At 42.3% G+C, this 15,323-nt stretch overlaps 1 protein-coding gene across 1 annotated transcript in view; it reads left to right on the top strand.

Moving 5' to 3' along the window:
- The first annotated feature begins 3,300 nt into the window (after positions 1-3,300).
- The window catches only part of Ppm1a (protein phosphatase, Mg2+/Mn2+ dependent 1A), a 37,665-nt gene continuing 25,642 nt past the window's right edge, over positions 3,301-15,323 (top strand). The window contains exon 1 of the mRNA XM_027418235.2: positions 3,301-3,416. Within this exon, the coding sequence (XP_027274036.2) occupies positions 3,395-3,416 (22 nt within the window). The 5' untranslated portion in view covers positions 3,301-3,394. The remainder of the gene's footprint in view (positions 3,417-15,323) is intronic.

Below are 15,323 nucleotides of genomic sequence, written 5' to 3'. Positions count from 1 at the left end.
GGGAGAGAGAAAAGCACAAACCAGGTAGTGAAGCAGACAGAGAAAGGGAGAGCTGGGCCTCTGGCACCCTGGGCTTCCTAACTCTTGGGTATTGCTTGTTGTGGGAAGATGGTTGGCTGTCTGGGGCAGGGGGCTCCTCAGGCATCCTGTGGAGAGTCACTTACATGCCTGAAAAGCACTTTGAGAGGCCCAGGTGAGGTCATCTTGGGGTTGAGTCTCTGGATGCATCCACAATAGTTATGGAATAAGGAATGTAAACCATCCCCTATACTTTTTCTTTTTTTAAATCAGGATTGTAGAGGAAAGGGAACGAGTACTGAGTGCCAGCCTCTTCTACACAGTGAGTTCCAAGACAGCTAAGGCTATATAGAGAGATCCTGTAGTGGAACACGTTTGTAATATCAGCAATCCACAGAAGAATCAGGAGGGCCACTGTCTGTTTGAGGCTAGCTTTATCTACATAGAGAATTCTAGGCCAGCCTGACCTATATAGAGACCCTGTCTTAAGAACAAAACAAACACAGGCACACACACACACACACACACACACACACACACACACACACACCACCACCACCACCACCACCACCACCACCACCACCACCACCACCAAAAGTCCTAACCAGGGCTGAGGACAGAGTTAAGTGGTTGAGTACATGACTAACAAGCAAAGGACCCTGGTTCCAATCCCCAGCATCACCACTTAACAAGAAAACCTAAATGAATACACTAATTAATATGTATTGTTTATGATAATACATAATCAATCCAACATGGCAACATTTCATTAAAAGATTCTTCATCTAATTTTGTTTACTTTCAGCACTTTTGTAGAAAAATTAAGAAATGCATAGCAGCCGGACATTGGTGGCGCATGCCTTTAATCTCAGCACTTGGAAGGCAGAGACAGGTGGATCTCTGTGAGTTCGAGACCACCCTGGTCTACAAGAACTAGTTCCAGGACAGCCTCCAAAACCACAGAGAAACCCTGTCTCGAAAAACAAAACAAAAAAACAAAAAACAAAAAACAAAAAAAGCATAGCATATTTCATTTTTACTTTAAATATCTGGAAATGTTACATTTTCATCTTCCTGAGATGATGTTCGGAGATTCGGAGGTTCAGTGAAGGTATTGAGATTCGGAGGTTCAGTGAAGATGTGGCCTGCCAGAAATGGCAGTCAATGCTGTTAGGTGTCAGGTGTAAAAGTGAAGGAAACAGAATCTTCTACCAAAGTCATGCTGAAAATATTGGAAGTAGTTTTTCACAATTTGCAAAGTAGAGAAATAGTTTGCTGGATGGCAGACAGCGAAAAGCAGTTTGTATTTGATCTAACAGTTAAGACAATGGAGTAATTTTAGGAGACACAAATTGCTGCAGTCATCACCAGGCAGAAAAAAGGGCAGACCTTAACACAATTCATCTTCCTACTGGCCAGAACTCAATTTGGCTAATAGTTTTAGTATTCTTTTTAAACTACTAGCTTATTTCAACGAAATATTTGATTTTTCTTTGTATTATACCAGAATCTCTCTTAAACTTCTGTTCCTGTGAATTTGGTGTGTAAGGGTTAAACCAGTGACTGAGAAGCTGGGAAGGCATCCCAGCCAATGGGAACTCATACTGGTGATGTACTGCTTCCCAGCTCTGATTCATTGGCTGCCTAGGGTTTGTCATTTTATGCCCCGGCGTCTGCAAGCAGCGTGGGTAGGGTTTTCTGTGGTCTAGCTAGCCAAACTGGATTTTGGCCGTCTGCACGTGCAGTTTCAACTACATTTAGCTCATCTCTAGCTCTTCATGGAAGCAGCTATCACGTTGCTGACCGTCCTCTAGATTTTGAAAATTCCTCAGTCCCATTAACCTCATTGGAGGTCTTTGGAAGTGCCCGTTGAGAACGAATCACGTGACCGTGGAACGTGCACATAAATACAAGTTTGGATCCCTGGAGCGATACAGGGACAACCAGCCAGAAGCTCTAGGCACGTGTCCCAAGGCGTGAACTGGTTTTACACACACACACACACACACGTATGTAGTAGGGCCGTGGCAGCCGAGTGGGGCTCCTGGGGTCGCAGGGGAAGGCTGACTCGCCCACGCCGGGCCCTAACCGCGGCTGCCCAGGACATCTGCTTTTGTAGGCAGGTGAAAGAGGCGGGGTGGACGACTACGGTCGGGTTTGGAGGGCGCCTGGCTCCCATCCAAGGCTCCCTAGAGACCAGCCCCAGGCGCCGGCCGCCCTCCAGCAAGCTCGCTAAGGAGCAGCGCAGGACAGTGACGTCACCGCGGCCCCTCCCCCGCCCTCGCCGCAGTTCCGGCCCTCCCACATCCGGGTCTCCGCAGCCGCTGGCCGCGCCGCAGCTGCAGGGGGGGAGCGGCGGCGGGCGGGGCGCGGACGGGGGGGGGCGGCGCCGTCGAGGCGCGCGCGGGCGCGCTAGAGGCGGCGGCGCGAGGGGCGGGAGCGCGCGCAGGAGCCAGAACGCCGTGGTCTCCGCGCCGGCCGGGTCCGCAGCTCGGGATCGGGTGGCTGGGGCGGGGGAGGGGGCCCAGGCAGGTGGGGCGGCAAGCGATGAGTCCCGGCGCCTCTCCGCGCGGCCCGCTCTCTCTGCCTCCGCTCCAACGCCCTGAGAGCCGCGAGGGCTCCGAGAGGGGGCCCGGACCAGCCCGGCCTCCCCTCCTTCGCCGGGCCCGGCCGCCGCTGTGGGACCCCCGTCCCGGCCGCAGTCGCCGCCGCCTCCCCGGCCGTCCAAGGGACCCGCCGCCGCCGCGCTGGGTAAGCGCTCGCTCGGGCGGGCGGGCGGGCGGGCCGCGCGGCGGCGGCCAGGCCTGGGCCTTAAAGCCGGCTTTGGGGGCGCTCCCGAGGAGACGCGACAAACTCCACCCCCTGGGCGGCCTCCTCCGGAGCCGCGCGCGGGCGGCGAGGGTTAACGCGCGCGGGGGCGGGGCAGGCTGTGCGCGGCGGCGGGGAGGGGGCGCGACCCTCAGCCGGGCGGGGCGGCCCCCAGCGGCCCCGGAACTTTCGGGGAGCCCGAAGCGGGGCCGCCCCTTGGAGCAGACCAGCCCGCGAGTCCCCACGATTTGGAGACTCTGCCGCTGGGCCGAAAGTGAGGCCCCTAACTCGGTCGTGATGGCTCCAGTTCATTCATTATTCCGGCTTCGCGCAATTCCATTGAAGACAACTACAGGTTTTGCATCATTTTGGCTGTGTATACTGGAGTAAAGTTCTTTATGTTAGAGTTTAGTTGAGGCGCGGCTCCCTTCTGCTTGTAGGTGGTAAATACACCCGGGATCCTTTTCTTCAAAGACAACTGGCTGTGGAGAGCCTTCTGCCAACTGGAGTTTGAGATGTTTTGCAAATTTCACCATCCGGAGTTATTTTCTCTTTTCTCAAGCACCTCATGTACTTAGAAATCCACAAAGGTCAGAGGCTAAGCAACCTACAGTGCCACCCCCACCCCAAGTTTCCTGCTAGTTGGAATAATGCGCCTGATGTATTTTTAAGCGTTGGAATAATGCGCCTGATGTATTTTTAAGCGTGGTTAGAGTATAGGAGAATGGCATTGTTTGAGAAGAATAAATGTTTTTTGACGTTATGGAAATTAGTAATTTTCAGCATTTATGAGAAGAAAAACAATCTTTTCAGACACGGGCATTGAGATTTCAAACACGACCACTTTCTCGATGGAGAAGAAGCCCTCTGAAGAGTCAGAATTTAAACGGTTCTTTTCTGGGCCTTAGGGTTCCTGAGCAATCGTTCACTCCGTAGTCGAGTAGTGCTTGGGCCCCACCTCCTTTAACCAGACAGAATACTTCATTTTCACACTTTTCTCCTTTTCCATATTTTGGGTCTTTCCCAAAGATTATATTTCTGTAGTTAGAGACGATGAAGAAACTTGAGACAAGGAAGATAGTGAGCAGCTTCACCCCCTATTTTTAAATCTTAGATGCTGCCTTTGTGGGTTTAATGTCTGCTTATCCATTTAATAGTTTGAAGCACAAAAAATCGCATCATTTTCCCGTGTTACAGTTCTTTTCTGGGGTTTTATGTTTGTTTTGTTTTGCATTGTTGGTCATAGATCTAGCCCAGGGCCTCTCAAATGGCGCAAGAGTTACACCCTACGTTCTCCTCATTTGTCCACCTTGTATATATATCTGATTAACTTTCACCTATGATGGGATGACTCCCCTTGACCCGGAAGCTTACAACAATAATGCATTGCAGTTATAACGAACTACATGTTCAAGTTGCTCCAAACATTTTTATTTAATACTAAACACATCTGGGAAATAATTATGATGGTGGTATAAAATATTAAGATGGATAACGTTCCACATTAGTTACCTTAGTATATGTTTGAGAAATAGTATAATTGGCTACTGGAAGCATCAAGTTGCTTCTTGCAGAGCTTGTAGCTCTATATTTTCACATGGATTGGATAACTATATTTCAGTACGAAGGGCTGAAGTGATGAGCCATAATTATAGTATAACCTGTTGAAAGGAACGCAGCTCTGCCAGAATCATGTAGGAATGGCTGTGCTCCAAAATATCTGTGTCCATGGACAAGTTCTCTAACCTTTGGAGTCTCAGGTTCTGAATCAATGAAGCTAAGGGGGTAAATTATATCATCATGTGTTCATTTACTGAATTTTCTGTTCTCTTGATATTCTGTGGCTGTTACACATACCTTTAATGAATATGTGCCTGGTGTGTGCCAGCCACTTAGATATTTCAGCATTCTGAAGTTTATTTTTCTTTCTAGGCTCTGTTCTATTTAAGAGAATGTGAAGAGAATGTGCTTTAGGGAAGCTTCCTGTGGTGGCCCTCACTGGTCTTTGTCCATTGGGAAGCCTGGAAGAAGTAACTCCTGGGAGGGCTAGGAGGATGGACATCCTATGTCTTACAGAGACAGCATGTTTAAAGAAGTCCCTCAGTAGTTGAATATGATGGGCATTATAAAAATATATGTATGTGTATTTTTTTTTTTTTGGTTGGTTCAAGCTGAGTGTGGTTGATTTTTGCCTTATTAAGTTTTTGTTTGGAAATTTACCTGATCCCACCCCCCACACACACACAAATGTATAGCAATCTCGTTTGTCAACTGGTAAATAGTGCTAAGTGGCTACTAAATGCCTGCATCTTTATAATTTTTTCAGACCACACCTTGACTGTTTACTGTATGACCAATAGAATGTATTGTTGATTGTGGGTTAACCAAAATTACTTATTTACTTTCTATACAATTTTAAAATAAAGACTGGATTGTCCTAAGCTTAGTCTATACTGATAGAAAAATAATAATTCTGATATTATATTTGATACTCCTTTTAAGAGGTTATCTGTTGTTTGAATAATAACCTTGAATATTTTAAATCCTTAATCAAATCCTGAGTCTTAAACAGAAATCAGCTCAAGCGGATTTTTGTTTGTTTGTTTTTGGAGACAGGGTTTCTCTATGTAGCTTTGGAGCCTATCTTGGCACTCGCTCTATAGGACCTGGCTGGCCTCGAACTCACAGAAATCCACCTGCCTCTGCCTCCCAAGTGCTGGGATTAAAGGCGTGTGTCACCAATGCCCGGCTTATATGTTACATTTTAAAAAATGTATTGTTTTGGTTTTTGAGATGGGGGTCTTACTACATACCCTTGGCTATCGTGGGACTCGCTATGTAGACCAGTATGGCCTGGTCTGGCCTGGCCTGACTGTTGTCTACCCAGTGCTAGGAATAAAGGCATGTACCACCATTATCTGGCTACAAGTAACAATGATAAATATATTTTTAATAATTTTTTTATTTTATGTGCATTGGTGTGATGGTGTCAGATTGCCTGGAACTGAATTACAAGGTGTGAGTGGCCATGTAGGTGCTGGGGAATTGATCAGGGGTCATCTGGAAGGGCAGCCAGTGCTCTTAACCACTGAGCCATCTCTCCTGTCCTACAAGTAACAATATTATACATTGTTATGAGTTTGTAGAATATATACATTTTAATCACTTTAACCTTTATATTACCTGTCTGTATACTCCCTACACTCTGGGCTTTCCCCCCAAGGCATATAGGAAGATCTAGAGAATGTATTGAGTGCAATGATCTGCATATCTTTACCTAAAATGTAATAGGACTTGACAGTTTTTATAAGAAACTGAGAAGTGAAGATTTATGTACATTGATGAATTGGACTATGGGGCTAGAGAGACATTTACAGTTCTTGCAGAAAAGTACTAAGATTTGGTTCTCAGTACCAACAGGGCAGCTCATAACCATTAGTTACTCCATTTCCAGGGAATCTGAAACCTGGCCTCCACCTGCTGTGGTATGCAAACATACATTTAGGCAAAGCATTCATACATATAAAATAAAAATAAATAGATTGTACTGTAGAAACTGTCTGTCCCCTGTTCCTGTCCCCATCCCATGTCCCCCTCCCCAAGGTTTCTCTGGGTAGTCTTGAGTTTTCATAATTTTTGGTTTTTTGTTTTTGTTGTTTTGGTTTTTCAAGATAGGGTTTCTCTGTATAACAGCCCTGGCTGTCCTGGAACTCCTATTTTTGTAGACCAGGCTGGCCTTGAACTCATGGAGACCCTCTTCCTCTGCCTCCCAAGTGCTGGTATTAAAGGCTTCCATACCTGGCTGAGTTCATAATTCTTAATGTTTTTATTTGGAGCCCATTGATTCAAGTGTACAATTCTACAGTACAATCTATTAACATTTAGAATCTAAATTTTGTGGCAGATAATGATTTGAAAACCATGAAACTAAAGTTCTTCTGGATGAATAGAAGAAAGTAAATAGTAAAAACTATACTTTCCTGGCAGTGGACAGTGGTGGTACACAATTTTAATCTCAGCATTAGGGAGGCAGAAGCCATCCTGATCTACAGTACAGGACAGCCAGGGCTACAAAGACAAACTCTGTCTCAAACAACAGCAAAACCCCCCTATACTGTATTGACCGTTTATTTGTGTCACACTAACTTTTCACAACAGCCCTCTAAAATACATGTTGTCTCCTCTTGACAAATAGTTTTCCACCTAAGTATTTTTAAATTGCATGTTTCTAAACATTTATAATCGTTCTTGTGCTTATTCTCTGAGCAATGTTTAATTTACATAGTATTAACAGTGTATTTAATATTAGGTCATCTATAGGTGACTTGACGTGTCTAGGAGAGTGGGTGTAGTTTTCATGTAGACACTACACCTTTTTAAATGAGGGACATGTGGAATCCTGCGACCAATCCCTTGTTAAGTGCCAGTGGATAGCTATATATGGGCTTGGTGAGCCTAAGTGACATTGCAGAATCCTATCTATAGATTTAAAAATAGTCTGAAAATGTTCTGAGTGGATTATCTCATTTAAAAGGGAATTCCTGGAACTGGAATTGTAAAAGCTGAATATTAGCATTTCTGAATTGTGGCTTTTTGCTATTAAAATGAGTACTTGTAAGTGTACATAGTTGTCTTTCTCTGCAAGAATCTCTTCAAAAAGGATGTATGATGATGCTTTTTTTTTTTTTTTAATTCAAGGGGTTTAGAAGTTAAAACAAAAAATGTTGTCCTTGCCCACCACTGCTGAGATTAAGGAGTAGAGTTAGTATTCTTGAATGGTCTAGAGCCCAAGTGAAGAACCGAGGGACTATTTCTGAGTACATGACCAGCAGGGCCTGACAAGGATCCACAAAGTAGAAGTAGAGCAAAAGCAGCCTTTGATCCCCTCTTTCCCCCACACAGTGGCTGTTCTTGGCTAATTTGCTTGATTTTAAGTCTGTTTTCTTTATCTGTCAAATGGAACTATCTTTTAAAAGGTTGTCTTAAAGATTTGGTAGAATAATTATAGAAAGACTTGTATTGGGCATGGTGGCTCATGCCTGCACTTGGTGTGATCTCTGGGTTTCATGCCAGTCTGATCTATATAGGAAGCTCAAGGCCTGCTAAGTCTTGCTCTAAAACGGGTGTGGTGGGGCACTTGATACTTTCCCTCATAAAGTACCAAATAAATAATAGCTATTATTGCTAAGTTTATGGAATCTTTGGTTTTTTGAGACAGGGTTTCTCTGTATTGCTTTGGAGCCTGTCCTGCAACTAGCTCTATCTGTAGACCAGGCTAGTCTCAAACTCAAAGAGATCTACCTGCCTCCTGAGTGCTGGGATTAAAGGCATGTGCCACCAACGCCCAGCAAGTTTATGGACTCTCACCTTTTTCTTTCTTTTCTTTGTCTTCTTTCTTTCTTTCTTTCTTTCTTTCTTTCTTTCTTTTTGGTTTTATAAGAGGTTTCTCTGTAACAGCCCTATTTGTCCTGGAACTCCCTCTTAGAGACCAGGCTGTCCTTGAACTCACAGAGATCCACCTGCCTCTGCCTTCTGAGTGCTGGGATTAAAGGTATGGACCAGCGTACCAGGCTAAGTTTCTGGAATCTGAAGATATTTAGCAGAATATTGGTTGAGTGTCAGTAGGAAGAAGATTGAGAACTTGTTGTAAAGACTGTCGGTAGAGTTTTCAAAATATGCACAGAATGAAAGTCAAGTAAAAAGAAAGCACGAAACGTTTCCTTGGCTTTCTGGAGTTGGAAAGGATCATGCCTAGGTTTGGAGTTGGTGATTAGGCAATAGTAGATGGGGAAATTGATAATAAAGAATAGCAATAATCAATAAGTAGGGAGGAGTTGAGGAGGAATTAAATTTCATGGTTAGAAACAAGCAGAAAAGATAAACTGCATTATTATTCTGTTCCACTCAGTTCTGCCTGTTTTAAAAACTCATCTTTGTAATGGACATGAAGGCTCTGTGTCTGTTGTGGGTTGTTTAAGGCTGGACGCTTCCAGTCTTGACTACCTCACCCCAGACCAGCACCCGTACTGGAACTGATCGTTCTCCTGTTAATCCTGTACCTCCACCAATCCATTATATAAATTCAAAATTCTACCCCCAGTACTGTTACTCTTACTGCTTCTCTCTCCACATTCTTCAGCAATTCCCTCTTGAGCCTTCTGTGATTCGATCACAGACACAAGGTTTCCATCAAGCTGGACCCTTATCCCTGGAGTGCATCCATTACTTTGCTCTCTAGGGTCTTCCTTATACTAATTTGCTCCAGCCACCCTCCCTTTTTAAAATCAAAGCTCATTCTTAATAGCATGCCTATATTTCTATGGCTTTTAAATCATGTACTTTACTTCTAAGTATGTGTTTTTTAGTTATGCTAGATTCTGAAAGGGGATATACAATAGTTTATTTCCAGGGCCTACCACAATGCTATATGGCTAGCAGACATTCAGATATTTGGTGAGGAATAATCAAGGTCTGCCTGACATATGTGTGTCTGCTGGAAGAGGAGGAGGAGGAGTGGTTATGAGCTTCCTGGTGGCAGACATCCTGACTCTTTGTGAACATAGTTACAAACATCTGAAGTGGGACAAGATTGTTACGGTGGTATGGAGGTTAGGTTCCCGGATTGTGGAGGACATCTTCACTCTTCTATCTTTGGGCTTTGGGGGTTAATAGGACATTTGTAGTCGCACATTTCTTTTCAGAGAGCTGACTTTGCGAATATTACCATGTCAGAGTTATCCTTGTAACCACAGGGGACTTATGTAGTCACAGGAATTTGACAGTGCATTCATTAAAGAAGAGTTATCAACAGATTTAATTTGAACCAGATTGCTAACATGTAGTCTGTTCATATAGACCTCTAAGCTAAACTTTACAGTTGATCAAAATGTTAAACTGTTTCTAGTATTTAGGAAATATGTGTTACTATTCTGTTACTAGATTTATTTATCTATCTATCTATCTATCTATCTATCTATCTATCTATTTATTTATTTGAAGTTTTTCGAGACTTCTTTGTGTAGCTTTGGATCCTGTCCTGGAGCTAGCTCTTGTAGACCAGGTTGGTCTCGAACTCACAGAGATCCACCTGCCTCTGCCTCCCAAGTGCTGGGATTAAAGGCGTGCAGGGTCCATTATTAGATGTTAAGTGGGTAATTTCTTGTAATTAGTAACTTCAATTCATTTATTGACTATGATGCTAATGAGATCAGAGCTATGAATTTATTCTTTATGTGCCTCTTATTTTTCTGACCTTGACATTGACTAGTAACAACAAATATTTATATATAACAGGTGCTGTAAGAAGATATTTCCAATTATCTCTTCAAAGCTTCTCTATATTCCTTCCAGATAGATAGGGTTATTAGTTATAGCCTAACAAATAAGGAAATTGAGACAAAGCTGTAAAGTCAAAAGCATGTTCTGGACTTTTGAAAGTAACTCTTAAATGTGGGTCATTGCTCTTTCATTGCTGCTATTGAAGGTCTGTTGGCCACAGTGATGTGTCAAAGTGTTTGTATAGGAAGGATATGACTTCAGTTCTATTGTCCCCAAAGAGGGTGACTCTTGCAATGAGTTGGAATCTAAGATGGCTGTGTATAACACACTTGAAAAACATGACATTATGTCATATTAGCTTCCTTTAGAACTTTTCACCAAGCAGAGCTGTGTACTCGAGCACGCACGCACGCTCTCTCTCTCTCTCTCTCTCTCTCTCTCTCTCTCTCTCTCTCTCTCACACACACACACACACACACACACACACACCCATCTAAGATAGGAGTACAGTACAAACAAAGTCCTTGAGAACTGGGGCCTGTCTTCACTCATTGGAAATAGATCCTCAGTGTGTGCCTGTTTAATCCTTTCAGTCTCTTCTGCTTTCTGATTACATGCCAGGAAATTGAATATGAGCCAGAAATATGTCAGACTATGAGAAAGCATTGGTCATGTGTAATTCAGTTTAAATTTAGGATAGTACTTTGCATTCATCTATGGTATGACTGTCTTGAAGTAGAGATGGAGAAAATCCTTTTTATTCATGCTATATGTATCTTTATTTTAGTGAATATGTTATTCAAGAACTATCTGTTCTCTTTCAAAGAGTAACAATTGATTACCAGCTTTGAATGCCTAAATTGTTAGTGCTTCTTCCTTTAGTATGATTGTTAGAAAATTTGACCAAATTTGTTTTTACATCTATGGATTATGGTTTACCTTCCTTTGTTAACAGAATTCTATAGTGAGAGTTAAGTAAAGCATAGCTATGTATTTTGTCTTGTTTTCTATGCAAAAATCTCAAAATTTGTCAGGCTGTAGAAAGACATCTTTGCAGGGTGTCGTCGTGCTTTAGAATGGTGTGGTGGGGAGTGATTGTCCTGGCTTGGAATACAGCAGATAGATAGATGGTTAGCACTGAGATAGGAAAGGCTTGAGATATCATGGGGTAGGTCTTGGAAGTGGCAGCCTCTGTTGTGTGATCAGCCCACAGTTTACCCATGTAAGTTCAGAGCTTTCACCTATCTCTAAAGATGCTTCCTGCTACTGTGGGTCCTCCAGTATATTTACAGAACTGCTGGCAAGCACTGGCTGTGGGCAGTGGGAAAGTAGTGCTCCTCTAGTATAACTCCAAGACTACAGCAGAGAAGGTGGCTCCTGCTCCCATAAGTTAGTCCTTGTCATGTCTAAATTGCCTTATAATTTTTAATTAACCCACCCATAACTCTAGTTTGTTGTTTTCCTGAGTTGAGGATCTCACTAGGTTGCCTAGGCTGGTCTCTAAACAACTCGAGACAAGAGGTATTACCACCTTATTCTTTCTCCCCCATTTCACGTGTGCACTGCTATGTCCAGCGCAATATTTTCGTATCTGTGATGTATTATGATTGTTGCTTGTGGTGATGAAGCAGAATCAACTGTGCATTCTGTAAAGTAGGAAAGATGGAAATGGTTAAGACATTGTTGGCAGGTCAGCTTCCATGAGAATATCTTCTTGGTTAGAAAAGGATCACTCACTGCTCAGTCACTAGGCAAGTCAAGATGGTCACGTCTATTCATTTCCTCCATGTGTGTATCCTATCGGTTAGCCTGCCTGTGCTATAAATACTGACATAAAAGCCATGTTCCCTTCCTTCATGACTTAAATACAAAGGGAGAGATTGCTGTGGCAGTAAGTGCTACTAAGGGAAATGCAGGCTTCTGTGAGCCTGAGGCGAATGGTGGCTCTATTTCCTGAGACAGGGAATGTGATAGGGTCTTGACAGTGTTCCTCTTGGGCCATGCCATTAGAAGTGAGGCTATTCAAATATAAGCAGTAGTTGGAGATAATTTTTATTCTGCCTTCCTTTCCCTGGATCCCTATCCTCCACAGAAAGTATGTGTGCCAGTGTATAGAATCAGTGGATGTAGTATTTGTTTTGGAAGACCTATCTACTCAGAAGTCTTTTCAGAGAAGCTGCTATTGGCTGTCTTTCCTAGAGGATTTATTTCATATGTAAAATATTTAGAAGCCCTGTGTATTTCATCTGTTGATGAAGTGTTTCTTGCCTTAAATGTTGAATAAGTTACATTTCTCCCTTCTTCCAACTTAAATATACAAGGATTTTAGCAAATGCTGCAGATGTTCAGTTGAGGGGTTTGTTTCTAGCAAAAAAAAAAGGGGGGGGTGTTGGATTGGCTTAGTAAGTTAGCTATTGTTTTCTGGGTCACCCGAATCTGAATCGTTATGCAAGGACTAAAAATTAGCAAACTAGGAATTAACTACATTTTAAAATCTGCAGTTGTTATTCAAAACTGATAAATTTGGATCAGTTAACAGATGAGGCCAACTGAGATAGTACATATCAAGCATTCTTAGAAAACTTGATAAATGAAAGAGCTCTGTGCTATTTATATCTGTACTATAATTGGAGAAAATGAGTCAGTCTCTAATTTTTATGGTCACTAGTATTCTTTCAGGTCACTAGTATTTATTCAGTATACTTGTAAAATTTACTTTAAAAAATTGTGTGAGACACACCTAGTTAAGTTATAAGACAGATACCTTATGCAGTATGCAATTCAAATTGCAACAGGTCTAGAAGATACTGTTTTTTTTATTATTATTATGAAACACAGGTAACAATGCTCTATAATATGCACTTTGAAATGGCTGCCAGCATCTATACAAACTAACTAGCTGAAATACCTGTAAATTTTTAACCTAGCCTGGTAAGAATAATTTGGGGCTTAAAATAAATCACCTTGTCCGCAGGGCAGTGGTGGTACACGCCCTCGGGAGGCAGAGGCAGCCCAATCTCTTTGAGTTTGAGACCAGCCTGGTCTACGAGAGCTAGTTCCAGGACAGGCTCCCAAGCCAAGAGAAACCTTGCCTCGAAAACAACAACAAAATGACCTTGGTCATAGTAGACCTTTGTTTTATTTTGATTGGTTCAATTAGTTGATTCTAGTTGCATTTTTAATTTTTAAGGTTTTTGGGGGGTATATTTAATACAGGGGTTCATTTGCATTAGAATTATTTGAAGCTTTTTTTGTTGTTGAAGGAAAGTAAATATTTAATTAAAAAATATTTAGTTGAGGCTATATCATGAAATATCGGGTACCTGAGAAATTTTTCAGTAATTTGATGCAGATAATTTTGGTCAGTGATTTCATTTTTTTAACCCCTGAAAACATGAATGCTTGCTGCTTTCTTGTCTGACTAGGAAAAAAAATACTTGGTAATTTAGAGATTATGTCCTAATTTAAATCAAGATTTGAACTTGTCCCTAGCATAACTGAATGTGTACTGAAGGCTGCTAGTGCTTTTGGTGTTTGCTCAGTATCGCCTCTGCTTTTAAAAATGCTACTATTGTAGTCTTTTTTTCCCCCTTCCTTTTCTTCTGAAACTCAGACTTCCCTGAGTTTCACTGAAATGGTTTTCTTTGCAATGTCTGTCTTGGATTCACCTTTTCTTCTTTGCTCCTAAGCACTATAAGGAAACATTGCTTAATTAAACATTGTTCAAGGGGGGCTGGAGAGTTGGCTCAGAGGTTCAGAGCACCCACTGCTCTTCCAGAGGTCCTGAGTTCAATTCCCAGCAACCACATGGTGGCTTACAACCATCCGTTATGAGATCTGGTTGCCCTCTTCTGGTGTGCAGATATACATGGAAGCAGAATGTTGTATACGTAATAAATAAATAAAATCTTAAAAAAAAAAAACATTGCTCAAGGTGTGAGAAGTATAGTGGTAAAAAGCAAATTAGAATGGCCATTCATATCTATATCAGACTGAATTTGTGAACATTAGAATAAAACTTGTGCTTGTTGAAGAGAATAAATCTGGCCATTATGGGCTACACCTATAATCCCAGCACTTGAGAGGCAGAGGCAAACCATTCTGGTCTACACAGCAAGTTCCAGGCTAGCCAGGGCTAGCTACATAGTGAGACCCTGAGAGAGATGTAGAGGGAAGAGGAATACTTCAAGCAAAAATGACATGTGATAAAAAGTAACAAATGGGTGAGTTTAAAAATAACTTTGAGTGCTGTATGACTCCCAGTCAGACTTCAGTGATTACAGTTAATGACCTTTCTGATACTTAATATCAAGGTTTTTGTTTTTTTTTTCTATAGAACCTTGTTCAGGAATTTTGAAGGTCAGCAATAGTCTTGTAGGCTTTTTATCCAAAGTATTCAGTTTGGAACCAGTGTAGAGTAAGTAGTAAAACCATAGGATAACCTTGAAATAGATTTTTGGAGGAATTTCCCAGAGGACTCAATAGCATTCACCCGGGTTTCCATGTTAGAGGAATGTGGCCTGGATGCTGCTTATACTGGGTTGTGTTGCATTTATCGAATTATTCTTTATCAATAAAAATAATTCCCAGCAACCACATGTTGGCTCACAACCATCCGTTATGAGATCTGGTGCCCTCTTCTGGTGTGCAGATGTACATGGAAGCAGAATATTGTATACATAATAAATAAATAAAATCTTTAAAAAAAAAAAAAAAACTCCAGCTGGGTGGTGCTGGTGGTGCTGGTGGTGCTGGTGGTGCTGGTGCACGCCTTTAATCGAAGCATTCGGGAGGCAGAGGCAGGTAGTTCTCTGAGCTTGAGACCAGCATGGTCTACAGAGCAAGTTCTAGGACAGCCTCCAAAGCTACATAGACAAAACCTGTCTTGAAAAACAAACAAACAAACAAAATGTTGGGGTGAAAATCTGAGTATTAGAGAAATGACCAGTGACCTCCTGTCTCTGCCATTCCTCCATCCAAAAGGTCCAAGACCCTCTCTCAGCCCACCCCAGTACTTCCTGTCTATCTGTCCTTAGTCCTTCAAAACCTCTATGGTTAATTTTGGTCAGCTGGTAGCTAGCTCTGCCCTCTGATTCAGAAACCCACATAGAATTTTAGTCAGTAAAGTGCTATAGTAAACAAATTGGAAATTTGAGGGCAGGAGGGTATGAACTATGAGAAGTCATCATATACGTTTGGCCTATTGGATATTATAGAAT

Source organism: Cricetulus griseus, chromosome 5, assembly GCF_003668045.3.
Source record: "Cricetulus griseus strain 17A/GY chromosome 5, alternate assembly CriGri-PICRH-1.0, whole genome shotgun sequence".
NCBI classification, from domain to species: Eukaryota; Metazoa; Chordata; class Mammalia; order Rodentia; family Cricetidae; genus Cricetulus; species Cricetulus griseus.
This window is presented reverse-complemented; position numbering and strand designations above follow the sequence as displayed.